This window comes from Hyperolius riggenbachi, chromosome 2 (assembly GCF_040937935.1).
Source record: "Hyperolius riggenbachi isolate aHypRig1 chromosome 2, aHypRig1.pri, whole genome shotgun sequence".
Lineage (NCBI taxonomy): Eukaryota > Metazoa > Chordata > Amphibia > Anura > Hyperoliidae > Hyperolius > Hyperolius riggenbachi.
This window is the reverse complement of record NC_090647.1, coordinates 474,994,531-475,020,345: the sequence shown is the minus strand read 5'-3', so window position 1 is coordinate 475,020,345 and position 25,815 is coordinate 474,994,531. Positions and strand designations below refer to the sequence as shown.

At 43.2% G+C, this 25,815-nt stretch overlaps 1 protein-coding gene across 1 annotated transcript in view; it reads left to right on the top strand.

The window, feature by feature from the left end:
* The window catches only part of NLK (nemo like kinase), a 293,044-nt gene that overhangs the window by 206,575 nt on the left and 60,654 nt on the right, over positions 1-25,815 (top strand). Inside the window, exon 5 of the mRNA XM_068270246.1 lies at positions 4,634-4,719. Within this exon, the coding sequence (XP_068126347.1) occupies positions 4,634-4,719 (86 nt within the window). The remainder of the gene's footprint in view (positions 1-4,633; positions 4,720-25,815) is intronic.

The following is a 25,815-nucleotide window of genomic DNA, read 5'->3' as shown; positions in this document are numbered from 1 at the left end:
AAACATTCGACTCAACACTCAAAAATTGCTCCGACTCCTTGACTCTAACTCCACAGCCCTGGGAAATAGTAGCAGTTAGAGCACTTCTTAGGGTAGGATAGACAGATTGATGTCAATCAGCCCATATACTCCAGTTTCATAAATGAATGTGGCTCTCCTATCTCTCAGTATAGCTGCTGTGTGGGCTTTGCAATAAAGAGATGTGACGGACAGCTGTAAAAGAGAACTTCCATTCACATATGAAGGGAATAAAATACCACATGCAGCAGCACAAGCTGGTTGGGCAATCCCACAGTGTAGTAACTTCGCATGCATTTCAGAAGCAGTATTAACTGCTTCTTATTTTTATGACCGTTTTGCACTGGTTTTGCCCTGCTCTACCAGTAGAGCAGTTCTAGTAATTTATATAAAAAAAAGTGCAAAAGTGTCTTACAACTGTGATTAAATAGGTAGAAAACAGGAAGGAAAAAAATGATGTAACTGCTTTGATAAATTTGCCCCAGTGAGTCTAGCATTTTTAGCATGCATGAACGTCCCTCCGGCTCCATATGCATGTCATGTGACACTGGGAGCCTATGTAGACACTTTAATGCATGCTAACAGGCTTGAGTGAAGAGACGCAAGGACACTGTGCTTAGTGCTGGAATAGGGAAATGGCCTTGCGAACCAGCCCTTTCCCTTCTGTCACCTTTTTATCTGCAAAGCAGAATTTTGCCTTCCTAGAAACAGAAGGTATTATGAATTCTGGTTCACCATGAGCTTGCTGAGTAATCTGTAACTTTTTATCTTGAAGCAGTAATGAACTGTTAAGAGCATTGGTTCTCAAACTTTTTTGGAGTGAATGGCTTTGAAATATTTTCATGGCACTCCTTGACCCTTATTAGGCAGCAGCACCCCCCCCCCCCCTTTCAGGTTGCTAGTGATGCTTATTAGGCAGCATCCCCCCTTCAAGTAGTCAATGGCTGACAATCGCCATCCCTCTCCCCAGTATTGACCCCCACATTAGGCCGCATTATCTCATCCAAATAGTCATTGACCTCCTATTATGAAGCATTCCCCCAGAATTAATGTAACAAGAATAAAGAGTCAATCTTGTAGACAGAGCACATGGGGACTGCAGTTAGAAACACCCCCTTTAATTATGCAGCATCACCTCGGCACCCACTCCAGATTGTAAGTGACCCCCATTAGATGGACAAACCATTCCTTAGCTGTCCAGGACAAAGTGCACTGATTTATCCTTACAGGGCTGTGGAGTCGGAGCAATTTTGGGTACCTGAAGTCTGAGTCAGTGGTTTCAATAAACTGAGGAGTTGGATGACTTTTGAACCAAATCCAAAGCCTTTGTAAAAATTAGACTAAGGAGTCGGAGCAATTTTGGGTACTTTGAGTCGGGGTTTCATAAAGGATTCGGAGTCTGATAATTTTTTTTTACCAACTCCACATTCCTGCATCCCTCCACCCCTATTCCTCTGATGTCCAACTGTGCAACCATGGCTGCCAGGACTTAACTGGAGGGTAATGTAGCCAATTTGTATATCAATGTGCTGTTGCATTACCTGATGGCAGTGCACACAGGATGGAGATGCATGCCGAGGCACCCAGTTTGAGAATCCCCGGGTTTAGAGTCGGTACCCAATGCAAGTGATGTAATTTTCAGAACTTATATAAAGCACAATGTCTGTCACTCAAAACAGTACATTCTGCAGTTCTGGCCATGTGCAAAAGTAAAACAGTGTAATTTAGGTATTCAGAACATGGCAGAGATTACATCAAGTGATGGAAAGTTTACTTTAGGTTTGCTTTAACTTTTCAGTCTTTTGACCTGAATAAAGGAGCTTTACTTCTCCTTAGAACTTCTTATTGGTCATAAATTTCAGCATTTAAAATATGTCCTTTTGACAAAGTCCCTTTTTTAAGACTCTGAATGAAAAGTTTGTCCCCTAATGAAAGGAAACCCTGAATTTCTTAGGATATTTTCCCAGCTGAATAGTCCCATCCAACTTTCACACTATCTCATTATTTCGCCTTTGAGCCGTCTCACTTTTTGTTCATAAAAGGACCAAAGGTTCTTTCATTTTCTTCTAAAATATTAGGAGAGGTGTTGACTACAAATCAGATGTCAAATAGATTTCAAAACCATTTGGTTTAGTTTGTGCAGAATTATAGGTCATCGTTGAATATTTATGTTCGCTGCACCAAGTATTGCTGTAAAGAACCGGTTTCATGCTTAAATAAAAAGTACCTGCGGGTTATTGCCTGTCACATGCGAGTAGGTTCATTTTGGCATCTGCACTTTGCTGGATTTGGACACTTTATAGAGGGTAGCGCTCACTGTGTAATTTGGGCACTGGTGTTCTATGCAAATTCAGCTACCTATAGATTTTTTTTACTACCTATTAAAATATATATAGATACTAGTCTATTGAAAACTGCTACCCATACATTTTTGGTACCTGAAATCATTGTCCCCTTTCCCACTCTCCTCGCTCACTGGGCTGCAGGGTCGGTCCTTGTTTTGCTCGGACAACATTTTATTCTACCTCTGTTTCCACTTAGTGGACATTTCACTCCAGGAACCTCATCCGCTCACTAGGCTTTGGGCTGGAAATTTGCATTGCTCTGCTTAGGGTAGTAGAGTTTTATAAGGGGAACTAGTCTTCAAGCAGCAGTGAGTACTCCAATCCATAGAACACTGGCAATAGACGGAACCCGAATTACAAATAAACCCTCATCATTCGGGTGACGGCAATAGCCGGACCCCAAAATACGCGGCCAAGAGAACAATTAGATAATCAGTAGTGGAATATTTTTTTTTATATCCCCCGAGATTACCTAGTGTAAGGAGAGGCATTTTTCAGGCTTCTTCCTGCACTCAAATAATCAGGCGCATTTTCCATGTGTCACACAATCCTATCTGCATATACAGTGGCATAGTAATAGGGGATGCAGAGGTTGTGATTGCACCAGGACTATAGGACCAGATGGACCCACTAGGGAGCTCTCCTTCATCCATCCTTTTCATTGGTGCATTGCTGGTAATAATCATCTCAGTTTGTGCATTGAATAGTGATTTAATTAACAAATAGTTTCCCTTCTCTAACACTGAAGATCCTTAGTAGGATTCAGGGCTCTGTATGAATAAAGACCTTGGGGCCCAATCGAAACCTCAGTGGTGCCCCTGGCTCCTTAGCTACGTCACTGTGCCTATGAAAACATCATATGCCCTGAGTATTGACTTGTGTAATTTGAGGAGTTTTTGTAAGCCAAAGCAAGGTCAATGAACTATACACAGCTGGTGTGGACTGCATGTACTGAAATTGGTGTCATTATTTGAAAATGAGACTAAAATCAGTAATATAAATGTATTGCTTTATTTATCAGGGGCCCATTCTTGTAAACACACAAAAAGAATAAGTATACTACTACTTTAACTACTTTAGCTACTTTAGCCTTTTGGATGTATCTGCTAAACGCAGTTCCCATTCATTGATCGAAGTCCCCGTTAGAAAGACAGACGGCTTCTATTAGAAGCCACAATCTTACTAAAGTAAAAATGTTTCACGTCCTCCCTTCATGTCCACCCTTCACTCTCGCTTACAGGAAGAAAAGAAAAATTGACTGAGGCCATCTTGTGGCCAAATAGTAAAACTACATCTACATATTTTTGTAATAAACCCACAAACAATTACATTTAAAATTAACTGTTTACCTCCCACACTCCCAAAAAATACCTAAATACATTTTTTAATTAAAAAAAATTACAATTAAAAAAAAAACATAAATAGTTACTGAAGGGTCTGGACTTTTTTTTATTATGCATATCAAGAGGGTATATTACTATTATTTTTTAAAATTATAAGCTTGTAAATAGTGGACGCAAAACTGAAAAAATGCACCTTAATTTCCAAATAAAATATTGGCGCCATACATTGTGATAGGAACATAATTTAAATGGTGTAATAACCGGGACATATGGGCAAATAAAATACGTGGGTTTTAATTATGGAGGCATGTATTATTTTAAAGCTATACTAGCTGAAAACTGAGAAATAATGCATTTTTTTCAAATTTTTCTTAAAATTCCCATTAAAATGCATTTAGAAAAAAATAATTCTTAGACAAAACGTACCACCCAAAGAAAGCCTAATTGGTGGCAGAAAAAACAAGATATAGATCAATTCATTGTGATAAGTAGTGATAAAGTTATTGGCGAATGAATGGGAGGTGAAAATTGCTCGGATGCATAAGATGAAAAACGACTGAAGGCTGAACTGGTTAAATATCATCAATACTGTATTTAACATATGTTAGTTTGCATTTGGGAGTTTGGTGTGTGTGGCACGCCACAGTTTGGGTGGTCCTTTACATAATCATTTCTCAATGACTTGAGTGAAGTCTTGCTAGTGCTGCTATAGTTTATCATATCTGGAGACTTTTATATTGAACTCATTTTAATTTATAAATATTTTGACAGGCTGCATTAACACAATGTTTACATCATCATTTTTTTTTCCAGATTTAGCTCTGAGCGTATTACCAACAGACATATGTCACCTCTCTTGCAGAGGTACTTGAGTAATTATTAAACAATCTTACGTTTTTTTCTTTCTCTCGTTTATTCCACATTCAGGCCTGAAGTATTTACATTCAGCTGGCATTTTACATCGAGACATTAAACCAGGGAATCTACTTGTGAACAGCAACTGTGTACTTAAGGTAGTGTATGCTCTGTCTCTTTTTTTTTTTTTTTTAAATGCTCTATAAATGAATGTTTTCCTATGTCGCCATCACTTACAGTAGGTAGTAAAAATTTTACACATGTGACTGGTTTTGGACTAACCCACCTTATCATGGGGGTTCTCAGTATTTCCTTTAGTCTTTACAAAAGCACTTCCTGTAAAGGATGTATACAAAGATGTCAGCCAGCTTCCCTACTCAGTTGCACACTATTTTGCCAGTTGGACTCTTCAAAACCCGGAGAATCAGTCATGAGTGCAGAGGTGCCCATTAACGATACAATTTTTTTTCATCAGATGCAATCGCTCTACGCAATTTTTACAATCATAAGTTATCGGAAGGTAACTATCGATTGTTCTCAAACAGGTTGATTGGGGCATTTTCTCTCTTCCAATTCAATGGTAAAATCCAACATTCAGATCGATTACATTCTCTGGTCCAAGCGACTTTAGAATCGTTTTACATTGATTTTTTTCTGCCACACATTGCGCTGTTTGCTGTACAATTCGTTCATAAAAATTGCATCGAAAGATACCATCTGATGAAAAATTGTGCCGTTAATGAGCACCTTTATAGTGTCTAACTTTTTTTTTTTTTTTTTTTTTACTTTCTCACAGGTTTGCTTTAATTTACTTGGAGCATTAGTGTGCTACTTACAATACGTTTTTTGTACAGGAGAGAAAACGTTTCATATTTGGTATTTTGGGGGTATCTCAGGACAGTGTGTAAATGCTACGGATGTTTTTGCATTATTAGTTGCTTATGGCAATGTATCTATTGTTGTCCTTCATAACCCACAGCACTTATTCAGCAAGTAGGAGTTGGACCTCCCACCTATAATATTATTATTGGGGATGGACAATAAAATGCAAAGCCAAGTTGTAGGATTTTGCAAATTCTGTATGCACATTTATTCAGCTTTAACATGGACCAGTTGTATGTATTCCACCTTGCAGAGCCGGATCATCCACAAGGAAACCTAAGCAGGTGCCAAGGGGCCCAGCTGCCACCAGCTTTGTCCCTTTTTCCTCCTCAGCCTACCAGAAAGACTATTATTGGGAGCCAAAGCTACTACCTTGCCTCAGGCCCCATTCCATCTTAATCCTTGTCTGCCACCTTGGCAAGATTTGATTGGTTTTCTCAAGCTGCATGAATTTGCATATTCCTGCATCAACTGGCATTAAGTTGCATCTCATTGACCATCTCTAGTCATTATAGAGATATCTGGTTATTTTAGCTTAGTACTTTCCACTCAGTGTAGTCAGTTGTAAACAGGAAGTGTAATTCCCTGTCTATTAGAAGGTACATCAGGGGTGAAGCTTTGCATCTCTGCCGTTCATAATGTTGGAGGGCTCTTGTTCCCCGCCACAGAAGCACACTACTACTAGAAAAAGCCACAGCAGTGAAAGGTCTTGCTCATTTGAAGCTCTGACTCGTAGTCTACCTTTCATTTCATCAAGGCTGGGTGCTGGGCAGTGTAGGGCTCAGTGGTCAGATCACCCTGAAGTAGGATGGCTAATTTATGCTCCTATTAGGCAAAACTGATAGCTGTACATGCTTGCACCACTACAGTGAGCCTTTATCCCACAAAGTCTGGCTGCCCTTCCCCATAGTACATTTTAACTATGTTGAATTTTCCTGTGAATGGTTAGACTGTTACATTGGCTCTGCTGTTTATATGCATCTTATTAGCTGTCAGAATACAGGCAACATCCTCGTGATGCAATAACCAGCAATAGCTGTAACATGTTATTATGTGTTGTGTTCTCTTGTACCTGCGACTTATGGCAACAAAGCTCACCATAAGCTCTCTAGAATCGACACGTAGGATTTTGCACCAGGTTTGTTTTTTTAATCGTCCTCTATTAAAGTAAGGAATATGAGATTGGTGTACGAAGACAATGGTCTGTGCACAAAATATATAGGGGAAGCTGGCTGATGGTTGCTTGTTAGTGTTAGCTTGCTGCTCATGCATGCAGAGTGGATTATGAGAGGCTTGGTATCTTCATACTGATGCCTCCTCAGCCAGCACTTTCCACAGCTCCCTCATTCAATGGGCTTTGAAACCCTTATTTTCACACTTCCATTCTGAGTGCAATTATATCGGAACATGCAGGTAAATTTATCAGAGAAAGGCTCCCTGCACACTGCAAATCCGTTTTGCGATTGTTTCCGATTCCGATTTTCAGTTCCGATTTTCCCTGAATACAGTCAACAGAAAAACGGATCAAAAAATGCAGCATGCAGTAAAGATTAAAATTTGGAATCGGATGTAAAAACCGATTAAAAGACGGAATCTGAATCGCATGCAGTGTGCAGGGAGCCAAACTGATTTCATCATCCAGCAGCTTCATCAAGCATGCATTACTGACCTCCATTCATCTCTAGAGCTGGTCAGTAAGATGCAAATAGTTCTGGCTTGCATGAACAATCTATGCGGCTTGGAATTGAGATTCCAATCCGGATGGTCATAAAGCACATCTGATTGGCCCTGTATAACCTGCATACAATTTCCATGCTATCTAGAAGGACTTCCTCTAGATAGCACTTTTGCCTGGCTAAAGTCTCTGGTTCAAAATATTTCAGGACTTTACCTCTTTGGTATCTTCTGGTATGTGCAGGTTTCCTCCAAGCATTCCACGTTCTTCCCACATCCCAAAAAACTTACCGACAAGCTAATTGGTTCTCACCATCCCCTCTCTTCCAAGAGAAAGAAGCTTTCAATTAGGGTAGGGATTAAACTGTGAGCTTCTACATTATATTGGGACAGTTAGTTATATCAGTCTGTGAAAATACTCCAGATGAATGTTGGCAGTACGTAAATGCATAGTAACATAAAGCAGGTTGAGCTGCACAGTTTTCTAATGACCAGTAAAGTCACTATTCAGATTTATAATTACTAAAAAAAAAAAAAATTCCACTGACTTACGGTATGTCTCTGATGTTTCAAAGTAAGCGTGAAAGCACTAGATGAGTAGTAAATAGAATACGCCTTCATCAATGCAACAAGATCAAGCACCCATTTATGAGGCTTCATAATGGCTGAGTCATTCTTTGAAGCACATGCTAAGAAATTAATTTTTTCTCCTGCCTCAATCCATATAAGAGCTAGGCTGGAATATAGCTGTAAACCTTTGAGGCAGATATATGGCAGCTGCCATGTTTGTTTTAACATTGTAAACTTCAGAGCTGTCCTTTTTATCTGACAGACTTTCATTGTTTTGGCTGAATGTCTGTAATCGTCCATGTCTCTTAAAGTAAACCAAAGACCAAATTATAGAAAGAGTTGATAGTTAACCGGTGATTCCTCCAGCCCCATAAGCAAGAGTGAGTCCCTCACCGTCCTCCCCCATTCTGCCATTCAGCCACAATCAGCCCCGGTAACTTTCTATAATAAGTAAATAATGCACTGGCGAATTGATAAGGCGGGGTCTGAGGGCAATCTGAGCGTGTGGGCGGTTGATTGGGTGCCCGCAAGCTGCAGATTAGGGCCTAATCTGATGGGTAACAGTGACAGGTGGTGATAGGGTGTGATTGATGGGTGATTGATGGGTAATTAGTGGGTGTTAAGAGTAGAGAACAGATGTAAACAATGCACTTGGGAGGTGATCTAACAGCGGGTCTGCGGGTGATCTGATGGGAATGGTGTGGGTGATCAGATTGCCCGTTAGGGGCAGGTTAGGGGCTGATTGATGGGTGGCAGTGACAGGGGGTGATTGATGGGTGATTGACGGGTGATCAGTGGGTTATTACAGGGGGGATAGATGCATACAGTACACGGGAGGGGGGGGGGGGGGGTCTGGGGAGAATCTGAGGGGTGGAAGGTGGTCAGGAGTCCCCAGGGGGCAGTTTAGGGCCTAAAAAAAAAAGCGTTGACAGATAGTGACAGGGAGTGATTGAAGGGTGATTAGGGGGGTGATTGGGTGCAAACAGTGGTTTGGGGGGTGGGCAGGGGGGAGGGAAGGTCTGAGGGGTGCTGTGGGCGGGCAGGGGGGGGGGGGGCAGATCAGTGTGTTTGGATGCAGACTAGGGTGGCTGCAGCCTGCCCTGGTGGTCCCTCGGACACTGGGACCACCAGGGCAGGAGGCAGCCTGTATAATACGCTTTTTATACATTACAAAGCATATTATACGCTTTGCATGCGGCGATCGTGGGGTTAACAACCCGCCGGCGCCCCCGAACGGCCGGCGGGTTGTCGTCGCGGGTGGGCGGAGCCAGTTGCCGGGGGAAGCGTGATCGCTCCCCAGGCATGCTGAAAGGACGCAACGCCCATGGGCGTATTGCGGTTCTTTCGGCGTCCATTTTGGCGCCGCCCATTGGCTGTGGGCGGTCGGCAAGTGGTTAAACAAGGTGTGTATGAGGATCTGCAGATATCATAGACTATGAATGCATTTTGCAGAGACTGATCTTTTGCAGATACTGATCTTTTGAATGTGTACAGCTTTTTTGTGTGCAGCATCTTGCAAAGATTTTTTTCTGATGGGGAGTTCAGCTCAATAGAATAGACTGTGTAGAGTATGGCTCGCATACTACATGGAAGGGGGTAAAATTGGTCTGATATCTTTCATTTATCTTTCAAGTGTGTACACACCATTAGGCAGTCGCACAGGAGTTAATGAAAACCTACTGTGTATAGCTAAATTTTGACCACAGTCATCCAGTGAGTAATTGTGCAAAGTTTAGAAAGCTTGGCATTTCAAACGTGATAACGGCAGCAGTATATGTTTTCTCATTGAAGTCAATGACTAAAATCTGATTGGCTGTTTTATTGGCCCACCTTTTTTTTTTCCCAATCTATTAGCCCCAGTCACCCAGTGACCAACACTTTAAAGTTTGGGAAGCCAGGAGTTCAAAGTGTAAAAATGGCTGCAGTTTTCCTTTCTCAACTGAAAAGCAGAGTGAAATTTTATTGATTGGTGGCTCCACCCACTTGCTAACCCTGAGGGCATGTTTCCACTAACGCAAATTCGCATGCGTTGGCTGTATGCAAATTCGCATAACCAATACAAGTGGATGGGCCTGTTTCCACTTGTCAAAAATTCTGTGCGGTTTGCTGTGCAGAAAAATCTGTACGGCAGGCCCGTCAGAATTCGCATGCCGCACATCCGCATGCGAATCGCCGGTAATGTAATTTAATAGGAAAACCGCAAGCGTTTGTCTTGCGGTTTTCCATGCATTTTCGCGTGCGTCGTCACATAACAACCCATGTCAATGCTTACCGGCATTGACATGGTTAAAATCGCATAGCGCAAACCGCGAGCGATTCCGCGTGAAAATCCGCATGGAAACGCGAACGAATCCGCAGCCGAATAACTATACAAAGTATTTGGACTCTGACATTAATACTTTCATGAATGGCATCATTTTTTAATTATCCCACTGAGTAGAAATTCAAAGCTATGAGAGTGACAGCAGTCGGAAAATTTAAACTGTCACTTTCAACAGCCATAAGGCAGTTTAGCTGCTGATGATGTCAGGTGGATGAAATGGTGCAGATAGTAAATGTCTGCCTGCTAATCGCAAGGTTAGCGGTTCAAGTACCACCCAGGACATGGGCAGGCAAAAAAAAAAAAAAAAAAAAAAAAAACTCTCTGAGCCAAGGACACCAGTGTTTTTATGTCTCTTTAGTTTTTAGATACAGCATAGCACAGACTATTTTACACTACAAGGTGAATGGCCCTTTACTGAGCCCCAGCAGGTCGTCACACTTTAACCACTTCACAACTAAGGGGTTTTACCCCTGTAGCACCAGAGCAATTTTCACCTTTCATCGCTCCTTCCATTCATTCGTCTATAACTTTGTCATTATTTATCGCAATGAAATGAACTATATCTTGTTTTTTTCGCCACCAATTAGGCTTTCTTTAGGTGGGACATTATGCCACGAATTATTTTATTCTAAATGTGTTTTAATGGGAAAATAGGAAAAAATGTGGGAAAAAATCACTATTTTTCAGTTTTCGGCCATTATAGTTTTTAAATAATGCATGCTACTGTAATTAAAATCCATGAAATGTATTTGCCCATTTGTCCCCTTTATTACACCGTTTAAATTATGTCCCTATCACAATGATTGGCGCCAATATTTTATTTGGAAATAAAGGTGCATTTTTTGAGTTTTGAGGCCATCCCTAATTACAAGCCCATAATTTATAAAGTAACAGTGTTATACCCTCTTGACATAAATATTTAAAGAGTTCAGTCCCTTAGGTAACTTTTTTTTTTTTTTTTTATTCAAATTTTTTTTTTATTACCAAGCGGGAGCGCGAACCGCGGCGGTAGCGGCGGGGGGTGCGGATATCTCCGTCCCTGGTTGTGAAAGGATGGAAAAAGGAGCAGAGATAAAGAGGTTAGATTGAAATTTGCATATAGGGTTCTCCCACAGTACCCCATATGAGTGCTCTTTTGTCTCTGCTGATGGAAATTAACCACTTGAGGACCACAGGTTTACATCCCCCTAGTGACCAGGTGATTTTTTATTTTTTTTTTACAATTCAGCACTCCGCAGCTTTAACAGCTTATTACTCGGCCATAAAACTTAGCAGCCAAATTAATATTGCCTTCTTCTCTTCCCACCAACAGAGCTTGCAGTTGGTGGTATCTGATTGCTGCTGCGATATCAATTTTTTAAAAAAATTAATTTTATTTTTTTTCCTCCCTCCCATCCGTCCCGTCCGTCAACCCCCCCCCCCCTCCCCCGCGAGATCCAACCACAATATAATTTGAGTAAGATAACGTAGATCCATGAGTAAGATAACGTAGATCCAATCACTACACGCTCCATTCTAGGCTGGCTGGCTGATCAAGGATCCCCGCTCTGTTTAAGAGCAGGGAACACGTGCGCATGCGCCCGTGCGTTCCCTGCTAATCTCCGCCCTCCAGGACTTGACACCAACGGCGTACGGCGGTCCTGGGAGAGGCACTCTGCGGCGTAAGGCTACATACACACTTGAGATAAATCTTTGGAAAAGGCAAGATCACCGACCAATTTTACCGCCTTCCATGTAGTATGAGAGCATACTCTACACAATCTACTCTATTGAGCTGAACTCGCCATCAGATAAAAATCTTTGCAAGATGCTGCACACAAAGATGCTGTACACATTCAAAAGATCGATATCTGCAAATCAGATCCACCAGGATGGATTTTCAGATCTGCAGATGAAGTCTGTTAACCACTTGAGGACCACAGTCTTTCTACCCCTTAAGGACCAGAGCCTTTTTTTCCACTCAGACCACTGCAGCTTTAACGGTTTATTGCTCGCTCATACAACCTACTATCTAAATGAATTTTCCCTCCTTTTCTTGTCACTAATACAGCTTTTTTTTTGGTGCTATTTGATTGCTGCTGCGATTTTTAGTTTTTATTATATTCATCAAAAAAGACATGAATTTTGTCAAAAAAATGGTTTTTTTTAACTTTCTGTGATAAAATTTGTCAAATAAAGTAAAATTTCTGTATACATTTTTGTCCAAATTTATTGTGCTACGTGTCTTTGATAAAAAAAAACATTCCGTGTATATTTATTTGTTTGGGTAAAAGTTATAGCGTTTACAAACTATGGTGCAAAAAGTGAATTTTCCCATTTTGAAGCATCTCTGACTTTTCTGAGCACCTGTCATGTTTTATGAGGTGCTAAAATTCCAGGATAGTATAAATACCCCACAAATGACCCCATTTTGGAAAGAAGTCATCCCAAAGTATTCACTGCGAGGCATGGTGAGTAAGTTAGCGGAAAATGACAGTGTTTCCATTTCTGCTAACTTGTGACAAAAAAAAAAAAAAATGAAATCTGCTACGGACTCACCATGCCCCCCTCTGAATACCTTGAAGTGTCTACTTTCCAAAATGGGGTCATTTCTGGGGTGTGTTTACTGTCCTGGCATTTTGGGGGTGCTAAATTGTAAGCACCCCAGTAAAGCCTAAAGGTGCTCATTGGACTTTGGGACCCTTAGCACAGTTAGGCTGCAAAAAAGTGCCACACATGTTGTATTGCCGTACTCAGGAGAAGTAGTATAATGTGTTTTGGGGTGTATTTCTACACATACCCATGCTGGGTGGGAGAAATATCTCTGTAAATGACAATGTTTTGATTTTTTTTTACACACAATTGTTCATTTACAGAGAGATTTCTCCCACCCAGCATGGGTATGTGTAAAAATACACCCCAAAACACATTATACTACTTCTCCTGAGTACAGCGATACCACATGTGTGGCACTTTTTTGCACCCTATCTGCGCTAAGGGGCCCAAAGTCCAATGAGTACCTTTAGGATTTCACAGGTCGTTTTGAGACATTTGGTTTAAAGACTACGCCTCACGGTTTAGGGCCCCAAAAATGCCAGGGCAGTATAGGAGCCCCACAAGTGACCCCATTTTAGAAAGAAGACACCCCAAGGTATTCCATTAGGAGTATGGTGAGCTTATAGCAGATTTTATTTTCTGTCACAAGTTAGCGGAAATTGACACTGTGAAAAAAAAATAAAAATCAATTTTTCCGCTAACTTGTGACAAAAAATAAAATCTTCTATGAACTCACCATATCCCTAACGGAATACCTTGGGGTGTCTTCTTTCTTAAATGGGGTCACTTGTGAGGTTCCTATACTGCCCTGGCATTTTAGGGGCCCTAAACCATGAGGAGTAGTCTTGAAACCAAATGACTCAAAATGACCTGTGAAATCCTAAAGGTACACATTGGACTTTGGGCCCCTTAGCGCAGTTGGGGTGCAAAAAAGTGCCACACATGTGGTACCGCCATACTCAGGAGAAGTAGTATAATGTTGTAACGATTGTATAACGTGTGGTGTAGCAACACAGACGTCTGATTTCTATGTGATCTGCAGAATCACCAATGATACAGACTCTATACCTGATTATGTGGTGATCTGCAGTATCACCAAAAATGCAAGTATAGAAGACGGAAATACAGAGATGAGTAGTGTTTGGTGCAACAGTAAGAATAGTTTGACTGGACCTCACCAGAGGAGCTGGTGGGTACTATCTGTAACCGTAACTGGATAGTTAGACTAGACCTCACCAGGAGAGCTGGTGGGTACTATCTGCAACAGTAACTGAATAGTTTGACTAGACCTCACCAGAGGAGCTGGTGGGTACTATGTGCAACAGTAACTGGATAGTTTAACTAAACCTCACCAGAGGAGCTGGTGGGTACTATGCAACAATAATTGAATGGTTTAGCTAGACCTCACCAGAGGAGCTGGTGAGTACTATCAGAAGAGCACTTCACCAGTGGTGAGAAATACCTCTGTAAATGACAATGTTTTGATTTTTTTACACACAATTGTCTATTTACAGAGATCTATCTCCCACCCAGCATGGGTATGTGTAAAAATACACCCCAAAACACATTATACTACTTCTCCTGAGTACGGCGATACCACGTGTGGCACTTTTTTGCACCCCAACTGCGCTAAGGGGCCCAACGTCCTATGAGTACCTTTAGGATTTCACAGGTCATTTTGCTGCATTTGGTTTCTAGACTACTCCTCACGGTTTAGGGCCCCTAAAATACCAGGGCAGTATAGGAACCCCACAAGTGACCCAATTTTAGAAAGAAGACACCCCAAGGTATTCCGTTAGTAGTATGGTGAGTTCATAGAAGATTTTATTTTTTGTCACAAGTTAACGGAAATTGATTTTTTTTTTTCACAAAGTGTCATTTTCCACTAACTTGTGACAAAACAATTAAAACTTCTATGAACTCGCCATACTACTAACGGAATACCTTGGGGTGTCTTCTTTCTAAAATGGGGTCACTTGTTGGGTTCCTACACTGCCCTGGCATTTTAGGGGCCCTGAACTGTGACTAGTCTAGAAACCAAATGCCTCAAAATGACCTGTGAATAGGACGTTGGGCCCCTTAGCGCACCTAGGCTGCAAAAAAGTGTCACACATGTGGTATTGCCGTACTCAGGAGAAGTAGTATAATGTGTTTTGGGTTGTATTTTTACACATACCCATGCTAGGTGGGAGAAATATCTCTGTAAATGGACAATTGTGTGTAAAAAAAAAATCAAAAAATTGTCATTTACAGAGATATTTCTCCCACCCAGCATGGGTATGTGTAAAAATACACACCAAAACACATTATACTACTTCTCCTGAGTACCGCGATACCACGTGTGACAGTTTTTTGCTAAGGGGCCCAACGTCCTATTTACAGGTCCTTTTGAGGCATTTGGTTTCTAGACTACTCACGGTTTAGGGCCCCTAAAATGCCAGGGCAGTATAGGAACCCCACAAGGGACCCCATTTTAGAAAAAAGACACCCCAAGGTATTCCGTTAGGTGTATGGTGAGTTCATAAAAGATTTTATTTTTTGTCACAAGTTAGTGGAAAATGACACTTTGTGAAAAAAACAATAAAAATCAATTTCCGCTAGCTTTTGACAAAAAATAAAATCTTCTATGAACTCGTCATACACCTAACGGAATACCTTGGGGCGTCTTTTTTTCTAAAATGGGGTCACTTGTGGGGTTCCTATACTGCCCTGGCATTTTAGGGGCCCAAAACCGTGAGGAGTAGTCTGGAAACCAAATGCCTCAAAATGACTGTTCAGGGGTATAAGCATCTGCAAATTTTGATGACAAGTGGTCTATGAGGGGGCGAATTTTATGGAACCGGTCATAAGCAGGGTGGCCTCTTAGATGACAGGTTGTATTGGGCCTGATCTGATGGATAGGAGTGCTAGGGGGGTGACAGGAGGTGATTGATGGGTGTCTCAGGGGGTGATTAGAGGGGAAAATAGATGCAATCAATGCACTGGGGAGGTGATCGGAAGGGGGATCTGAGGGTTTGGCCGAGTGATCAGGAGCCAACACGGAGCAAATTAGGGCCTGATCTGATGGGTAGGTGTGCTAGGGGATGACAGGAGGTGATTGATGGGTGTCTCAGGGTGTGATTAGAGGGGGGAATAGATGCAAGCAATGCACTGGCGAGGTGATCAGGGCTGGGGTCTGAGGGCGTTCTGAGGGTGTGGGCGGGTGATTGGGTGCCCTAGGGGCAGATAGGGATCTGATGGGTAGCAGTGACAGGTGGTGACATGGTGACATGGGGTGATTGATGGGCAATTAGTGGGAGTTTAAAGGAGAGAGCAGATGTAAACAATGCACTTGGGAGGTGATCTGACGGCGGGTCTGCGGGCGATCTGATGGTGTGGGTGGTTGATCAGATTGCCCGCAAGTTAGGGGCTGATTGATGGGTGGCAGTGACAGGGGGTGATTGACAGGTAATTGACAGGTGATCAGTGGGTTATTACAGTAAAGAACAGATGTAAATAATACACTGGCAAATTGATAAGGGGTGGTCTGAAGGCATTCTGAGCGTGTGGGCGGGTGATTGGGTGCCCGCAAGGGGCAGATTAGGGTCTAATTTGATGGGTAACAGTGACATGTGGTGATAGGGTGTGATTGATGGGTGATTGATGGGTAATTAGTGGGTGTTTAGAGGAGAGAACAGATGTAAACAATACACTTGGGAGGTGATCTGATGGTGTGGGTGATCAGACTGCCCGCAAGGGGCAGGTTAGGGGCTGATTGATGGGTGGCAGTGACAGGTGATGACGGGGTGATTGACAGGTGATCAGTGGGTTATTACAGGGAAGAACAGATGTAAATAATGCACTGGCGAATTGATAAGGGGGGGGTCTGAGGGCAATCTGAGCATGTGGGCGGTTGATTGGGTGCCCACAAGGGGCAGATTAGGGCCTAATCTGATGGGTAACAGTGACAGGTGGTTATAGGGTGTGATTGCTGGGTGATTGATGGGTAATTAGTGGGTGTTTAGCGTAGAGAACAGATGTAAACAATGCACTTGGGAGGTGATCTGACAGCGGGGCTGCTGGCGATCTGATAGCGGGGCTGCGGGCGATCTGATGGGATGGTGTGGGTGATCAGATTGCCCATTAGGGGCTGCTTGATGGGTGATTGACGGGTGATTGACAGGTGATCAGTGGGTTATTACAGGGGGGATAGATGCATACAGTACACGGGGGGGGGGTGTCTGGGGAGAATCTGAGGGGTGGGGGTGTGGTCAGGAGTCCCCTGGGGGCAGTTTAGGGCCTAAAAAAAAAAATAGCGTTGACAGATAGTGACAGGGAGTGATTGATGGGTGATTAGGGGGGTGATTGGGTGCAAACAGTTGTTTGGGGGGTGCGCAGGGGGGGGGGTTCTGAGGGGTGCTGTGGGCGATCAGGGGGCAGGGGGTGCAGATCAGTGTGTTTGGATGCAGACTAGGGTGGCTGCAGCCTGCCCTGGTGGTCCCTCGGACACTGGGACCACCAGGGCAGGAGGCAGCCTGTATAATACGCTTTTTATACATTACAAAGCGTATTATACGCTTTGCATGTGGCAATCGTGGGGTTAACAACCCGCCGGCGCTTCCGAACGGCCGGCGGGTTGTCGTCGCGGGTGGGCGGGGCCAGTTGCCGGGGGAAGCGTGATCGCTCCCCAGGCATGCTGAAAGGACGCAACGCCCATGGGCGTATTGCGGTTCTTTCGGCGTCCATTTTGGCGCCGCCCATCGGCTGTGGGCGGTCGGCAAGTGGTTAAACAAGGTGTGTATGAGGATCTGCAGATATCATAGACTATGAATGCATTTTGCAGAGACTGATCTTTTGCAGATACTGATCTTTTGAATGTGTACAGCATCTTTGTGTGCAGCATCTTGCAAAGATTTTTTTCTGATGGGGAGTTGAGCTCAATAGAATAGACTGTGTAGAGTATGGCTCGCTTACTACATGGAAGGGGGTAAAATTGGTCTGATATCTTTCATTTATCTTTCAAGTGTGTACACACCATTAGGCAGTCGCACAGGAGTTAATGAAAACCTACTGTGTATAGCTAAATTTTGACCACAGTCATCCAGTGAGTAATTGTGCAAATTTTAGAAAGCTTGGCATTTCAAACGTGATAACGGCAGCAGTATATGTTTTCTCATTGAAGTCAATGACTAAAATCTGATTGGCTGTTTTATTGGCCCACCTTTTTTCCCCAATCTATTAGCCCCAGTCACCCAGTGACCAACACTTTAAAGTTTGGGAAGCCAGGAGTTCAAAGTGTAAAAATGGCTGCAGTTTTCCTTTCTCAACTGAAAAGCAAAGAGTGAAATTTGATTGATTGGTGACTCCACCCACTTGCTAACCCTGAGGGCATGTTTCCACTAACGCAAATTCGAATGCGTTGGCTGCATGCAAATTCGCATAACCAATACAAGTGGATGGGCCTGTTTCCACTTGTCAGGAATTCTGTGCGGTTTGCTGTGCAGAAAAATCTGTACGGCAGACCCGTCAGAATTCGCATGCCGCACATCCGCACGCGAATCGCCGGTAATGTAATTTAATAGGAAAACCGCAAGCGTTTTTGTCTTGTGGTTTTCCATGCATTTTCGCGTGTGTCGTCACATAAAAACCCATGTCAATGCTTACCGGCATTGACATGGTTAAAATCGCATAGCGCAAACCGCGAGCGATTCCGCGTGAAAATCCGCATGGAAACTCGAACGAATCCGCAGCCGATTTACTATACAAAGTATTTGGACTCTGACATTAATACTTTCATGAATGGCATCATTTTTTAATTATCCCACTGAGTAGAAATTCAAAGCTATGAGAGTGACAGCAGTTGGAAAATTTAAACTGTCGCTTTCAACAGCCATAAGGCAGTTTAGCTGCTGATGATGTCAGGTGGATGAAATGGTGCAGAGAGTAAATGTCTGCCTGCTAATCGCAAGGTTAGCGGTTCAAGTACCACCCAGGACATGGGCAGGCAAAAAAAAAAAAAAAACTCTCTGAGCCAAGGACACCAGTGTTTTTATGTCTCTTTAGTTTTTAGATACAGCATAGCACAGACTATTTTACACTACAAGGTGAATGGCCCTTTACTAAGCCCCAGCAGGTCGTCACACTTTAACCACTTCACAACTGAGGGGTTTTACCCCTGTAGCACCAGAGCAATTTTCACCTTTCATCGCTCCTTCCATTCATTCGTCTATAACTTTGTCATTATTTATCACAATGAAATGAACTATATCTTGTTTTTTTCGCCACCAATTAGGCTTTCTTTAGGTGGGACATTATGCCACGAATTATTTTATTCTAAATGTGTTTTAATTGGAAAATAGGAGAAAATGTGGGAAAAAATCACTATTCTTCAGTTTTCGGCCATTATAGTTTTTAAATAATGCATGCTACTGTAATTAAAATCCATGAAATGTATTTGCCCATTTGTCCCCTTTATTACACCGTTTAAATTATGCCCCTATCACAATGATTGGCGCCAATATTTTATTTGGAAATAAAGGTGCATTTTTTCAGTTTTGAGGCCATCCCTAATTACAAGCCCATAATTTATAAAGTAACAGTGTTATACCCTCTTGACATAAATATTTAAAGAGTTCAGTCCCTTAGGTAACTATTTGTGTGTTTTTTTTATTCAATTTTTTTTTTCATTACCGAGCGGGAGCGCGAACCGCGGCGGTAGCGGCGGGGGGTGCGGATATCTCCGTCCCTGGTTGTGAAAGGATGGAAAAAGGAGCAGAGATATCTGCACCTGTGGGGATAAAGTGGTTAGATTGAAATTTGCATATAGGGTTCTCCCACAGTACCCCATATGAGTGCTCTTTTGTCTCTGCTGATAGAAATTAACCACTTGAGGACCACAGGTTTACATCCCCCTAGTGACCAGGTGATTTTTTTTTTTTTTTACAATTCAGCACTCTGCAGCTTTAACAGCTTATTACTCGGCCATAAAACTTAGCAGCCAAATTAATATTGCCTCCTTCTCTTCCCACCAACAGAGCTTGCAGTTGGTGGTATCTGATTGCTGCTGCGATATCAATTTTTTTTAAAAATTAATTTTATTTTTTTCCTCCCTCCCATCCGTCCCCCCCCCCCCCCCCCCCCCCCCGAGATCCAACCACAATATAATTTGAGTAAGATAACGTAGATCCATGAGTAAGATAATGTAGATCCAATCACTACACGCTCCATTCTAGGCTGGCTGGCTGATCAAGGATCCCCGCTCTGTTTAAGAGCAGGGAACACGTGCGCATGCGCGTGCGTTCCCTGCTAATCTCCGCCCTCCAGGACTTGACACCAACGGCGTACGGCGGTCCTGGGAGAGGCACTCTGCGGCGTAAGGCTACATACACACTTGAGATAAATCTTTGGAAAAGGCAAGATCACCGACCAATTTTACCACCTTCCATGTAGTATGAGAGCATACTCTACACAATCTACTCTATTGAGCTGAACTCGTCATCAGATAAAAATCTTTGCAAGATGCTGCACACAAAGATGCTGTACACATTCAAAAGATCGATATCTGCAAAAGATCTGTTCCTGCAAAAGAGCCGTTCCTGCAAAATGCATTCATAGTCTATGATATCTGCAGATCCTCATACACACCTTGTTTAACAGACATTCATCTGCAGATCATCTGCAGATCAGATCCACCAGGATGGATTTTCAGATCTGCAGATGAAGTCTGTTAACCACTTGAGGACCACAGTCTTTCTACCCCTTAAGGACCAGAGCCTTTTTTTCCACTCAGACCACTGCAGCTTTAACGGTTTATTGCTCGCTCATACAACCTACTATCTAAATGAATTTCCCTCCTTTTCTTGTCACTAATACAGCTTTTTTTGGTGCTATTTGATTGCTGCTGCGATTTTTAGTTTTTATTATATTCATCAAAAAAGACATGAATTTTGTCAAAAAAAAAATTTTTTTAACTTTCTGTGATAAAATTTGTCAAATAAAGTAAAATTTCTGTATACATTTTTGTCCAAATTTATTGTGCTACATGTCTTTGATAAAAAAAAAAAAAACATTCCGTGTATATTTATTTGTTTGGGTAAAAGTTATAGCGTTTACAAACTATGGTGCAAAAAGTGAATTTTCCCATTTTGAAGCATCTCTGACTTTTCTGAGCACCTGTCATGTTTTATGAGGTGCTAAAATTCCAGGATAGTATAAATACCCCACAAATGACCCCATTTTGGAAAGAAGTCATCCCAAAGTATTCACTGCGAGGCATGGTGAGTAAGTTAGCGGAAAATGACAGTGTTTCCATTTCTGCTAACTTGTGACAAAAAAAAAAAAAAAATGAAATCTGCTACGGACTCACCATGCCCCCCTCTGAATACCTTGAAGTGTCTACTTTCCAAAATGGGGTCATTTCTGGGGTGTGTTTACTGTCCTGGCATTTTGGGGGGTGCTAAATTGTAAGCACCCCAGTAAAGCCTAAAGGTGCTCATTGGACTTTGGGACCCTTAACGCAGATAGGGTGCAAAAAAGTGCCACACATGTGGTATCACTGTACTCAGGAGAAGTAGTATAATGTGTTTTGGGGTGTATTTCTACACATACCCATGCTGGGTGGGAGAAATATCTCTGTAAATGACAATGTTTTGATTTTTTTTACACACAATTGTTCATTTACAGAGAGATTTCTCCCACACAGCATTGGTATGTGTAAAAATACACCCCAAAACACATTATACTACTTCTCCTGAGTACAGTGACACCCTATCTGCGTTAAGGGGCCCAAAGTCCAATGAGTACCTTTAGGATTTCACAGGTCGTTTTGAGACATTTGGTTTAAAGACTACGCCTCACGGTTTAGGGCCCCAAAAATGCCAGGGCAGTATAGGAGCCCCACAAGTGACCCCATTTTAGAAAGAAGACACCCCAAGGTATTCCATTAGGAGTATGGTGAGCTCATAGCAGATTTTATTTTCTGTCACAAGTTAGCGGAAATTGACACTGTGAAAAAAAAAATAAAAATCAATTTTTCCGCTAACTTGTGACAAAAAATAAAATCTTCTATGAACTCACCATACCCCTAACGGAATACCTCGGGGTGTCTTCTTTCTTAAATGGGGTCACTTGTGAGGTTCCTATACTGCCCTGGCATTTTAGGGGCCCTAAACCGTGAGGAGTAGTCTTGAAACCAAATGACTCAAAATGACCTGTGAAATCCTAAAGGTACACATTGGACTTTGGGCCCCTTAGCGCAGTTAGGGTGCAAAAAAGTGCCACACATGTGGTACCACCATACTCAGGAGAAGTAGTATAATGTTGTAACGATTGTATAACGTGTGGTGTAGCAACACAGACGTCTGATTACTATGTGATCTGCAGAATCACCAATGATACAGACTCTATACCTGATTATGTGGTGATCTGCAGTATCACCAAAAATGCAAGTATAGAAGACGGAAATACAGAGATGAGTAGTGTTTGGTGCAACAGTAAGAATAGTTTGACTGGACCTCACCAGAGGAGCTGGTGGGTACTATCTGTAACCGTAACTGGATAGTTAGACTAGACCTCACCAGGAGAGCTGGTGGGTACTATCTGCAACAGTAACTGAATAGTTTGACTAGACCTCACCAGAGGAGCTGGTGGGTACTATGTGCAACAGTAACTGGATAGTTTAACTAAACCTCACCAGAGGAGCTGGTGGCTACTATGCAACAATAATTGAATGGTTTAGCTAGACCTCACCAGAGGAGCTGGTGAGTACTATCAGAAGAGCACTTCACCAGTGGTGAGAAATACCTCTGTAAATGACAATGTTTTGATTTTTTTACACACAATTGTCTATTTACAGAGATCTATCTCCCACCCAGCATGGGTATGTGTAAAAATACACCCCAAAACACATTATACTACTTCTCCTGAGTACGGCGATACCACGTGTGCACTTTTTGCACCCCAACTGCGCTAAGGGGCCCAACGTCCTATGAGTACCTTTAGGATTTCACAGGTCATTTTGCTGCATTTGGTTTCTAGACTACTCCTCACGGTTTAGGGCCCCTAAAATGCCAGGGCAGTATAGGAACCCCACAAGTGACCCCATTTTAGAAAGAAGACACCCCAAGGTATTCCGTTAGTAGTATGGTGAGTTCATAGAAGATTTTATTTTTTGTCACAAGTTAACGGAAATTGATTTTTTTTTTCACAAAGTGTCATTTTCCACTAACTTGTGACAAAACAATTAAAACTTCTATGAACTCGCCATACTACTAACGGAATACCTTGGGGTGTCTTCTTTCTAAAATGGGGTCACTTGTTGGGTTCCTACACTGCCCTGGCATTTTAGGGGCCCTGAACCATGACTAGTCTAGAAACCAAATACCTCAAAATGACCTGTGAATAGGACGTTGGGCCCCTTAGCGCACCTAGGCTGCAAAAAAGTGTCACACATGTGGTATTGCCGTACTCAGGAGAAGTAGTATAATGTGTTTTGGGTTGTATTTTTACACATACCCATGCTAGGTGGGAGAAATATCTCTGTAAATGGACAATTGTGTGTAAAAAAAAATCAAAAAATTGTCATTTACAGAGATATTTCTCCCACCCAGCATGGGTATGTGTAAAAATACACACCAAAACACATTATACTACTTCTCCTGAGTACCGCGATACCACGTGTGACAGTTTTTTGCTAAGGGGCCCAACGTCCTATTTACAGGTCCTTTTGAGGCATTTGGTTTCTAGACTACTCACGGTTTAGGGCCCCTAAAATGCCAGGGCAGTATAGGAACCCCACAAGGGACCCCATTTTAGAAAAAAGACACCCCAAGGTATTCCGTTAGGTGTATGGTGAGTTCATAAAAGATTTTATTTTTTGTCACAAGTTAGTGGAAAATAACACTTTGTGAAAAAAACAATAAAAATCAATTTTCCGCTAGCTTTTGACAAAAATAAAATCTTCTATGAACTCGTCATACACCTAACGGAATACCTTGGGGCGTCTTTTTTTTCTAAAATGGGGTCACTTGTGGGGTTCCTATACTGCCCTGGCATTTTAGGGGCCCAAAACCGTGAGGAGTAGTCTGGAAACCAAATGCCTCAAAATGACTGTTCAGGGGTATAAGCATCTGCAAATTTTAAAGACAAGTGGTCTATGAGGGGGCGAATTTGTGGAACCGGTCATAAGCAGGGGTGGCCTCTTAGATGACAGGTTGTATTGGGCCTGATCTGATGGATAGGAGTGCTAGGGGGGTGACAGGAGGTGATTGATGGGTGTCTCAGGGGGTGATTAGAGGGGAAAATAGATGCAATCAATGCACTGGGGTGGTGATCGGAAGGGGGATCTGAGGGTTTGGCCGAGTGATCAGGAGCCAACAGGGGGCAAATTAGGGCCTGATCTGATGGGTAGGTGTGCTAGGGGATGACAGGAGGTGATTGATGGGTGTCTCAGGGTGTGATTAGAGGGGGGAATAGATGCAAGCAATGCACTGGCGAGGTGATCAGGGCTGGGGTCTGAGGGCGTTCTGAGGGTGTGGGCGGGTGATTGGGTGCCCTAGGGGCAGATAGGGATCTGATGGGTAGCAGTGACAGGTGGTGACATGGGGTGATTGATGGGCAATTAGTGGGAGTTTAAAGGAGAGAGCAGATGTAAACAATGCACTTGGGAGGTGATCTGACGGCGGGTCTGCGGGCGATCTGATGGTGTGGGTGGTTGATCAGATTGCCCGCAAGTTAGGGGCTGATTGATGGGTGGCAGTGACAGGGGGTGATTGACAGGTAATTGACAGGTGATCAGTGGGTTATTACAGTAAAGAACAGATGTAAATAATACACTGGCAAATTGATAAGGGGTGGTCTGAAGGCATTCTGAGCGTGTGGGCGGGTGATTGGGTGCCCGCAAGGGGCAGATTAGGGTCTAATCTGATGGGTAACAGTGACATGTGGTGATAGGGTGTGATTGATGGGTGATTGATGGGTGATTGATGGGTAATTAGTGGGTGTTTAGAGGAGAGAACAGATGTAAACAATGCACTTGGGAGGTGATCTGACAGCGGGTCTGCGGGCGATCTGATGGTGTGGGTGATCAGATTGCCCGCAAGGGGCAGGTTAGGGGCTGATTGATGGGTGGCAGTGACAGGTGATGACAGGGGTGATTGACAGGTGATCAGTGGGTTATTACAGGGAAGAACAGATGTAAATAATGCACTGGCGAATTGATAAGGGGGGGGGGGGGTCTGAGGGCAATCTGAGCATGTGGGCGGTTGATTGGGTGCCCACAAGGGGCAGATTAGGGCCTAATCTGATGGGTAACAGTGACAGGTGGTTATAGGTGTGATTGATGGGTAATTAGTGGGTGTTTAGCGTAGAGAACAGATGTAAAACAATGCACTTGGGAGGTGATCTGATAGCGGGGCTGCGGGCGATCTGATGGGATGGTGTGGGGTGATCAGATTGCCCATTAGGGGCTGATTGATGGGTGATTGATGAGTGACTGATGGGTGATTGACAGGTGATCAGTGGGTTATTACAGGGAAGAACAGATGTAAATAATGCACTGGCGAATTGATAAAGGGGGGGGGGGGGGTCTGAGGGCAATCTGAGCATGTGGGCGGTTGATTGGGTGCCCACAAGGGGGCAGATTAGGGCCTAATCTGATGGGTAACAGTGACAGGTGGTTATAGGGTGTGATTGATGGGTGATTGATGGGTAATTAGTGGTGTTTAGCGTAGAGAACAGATGTACACAATGCACTTGGGAGGTGATCTGACAGCGGGGCTGCTGGCGATCTGATAGCGGGGCTGCGGGCGATCTGATGGGATGGTGTGGGTGATCAGATTGCCCATTAGGGGCTGATTGATGGGTGACTGACGGGTGATTGACGGGTGATTGACAGGTGATCAGTGGGTTATTACAGGGGGGATAGATGCATACAGTACACGGGGGGGGGGGGTGTCTGGGGAGAATCTGAGGGGTGGGGGTGTGGTCAGGAGTCCCCTGGGGGCAGTTTAGGGCCTAAAAAAAAATAGCGTTGACAGATAGTGACAGGGGAGTGATTGATGGGTGATTAGGGGGGTCATTGGGTGCAAACAGTTGTTTGGGGGGTGCGCAGGGGGGGGGGGGTCTGAGGGGTGCTGTGGGCGATCAGGGGTCAGGGGTGCAGATCAGTGTGTTTGGATGCAGACTAGGGTGGCTGCAGCCTGCCCTGGTGGTCCCTCGGACACTGGGACCACCAGGGCAGGAGGCAGCCTGTATAATACGCCTTTTTATACCATTACAAAGCGTATTATACGCT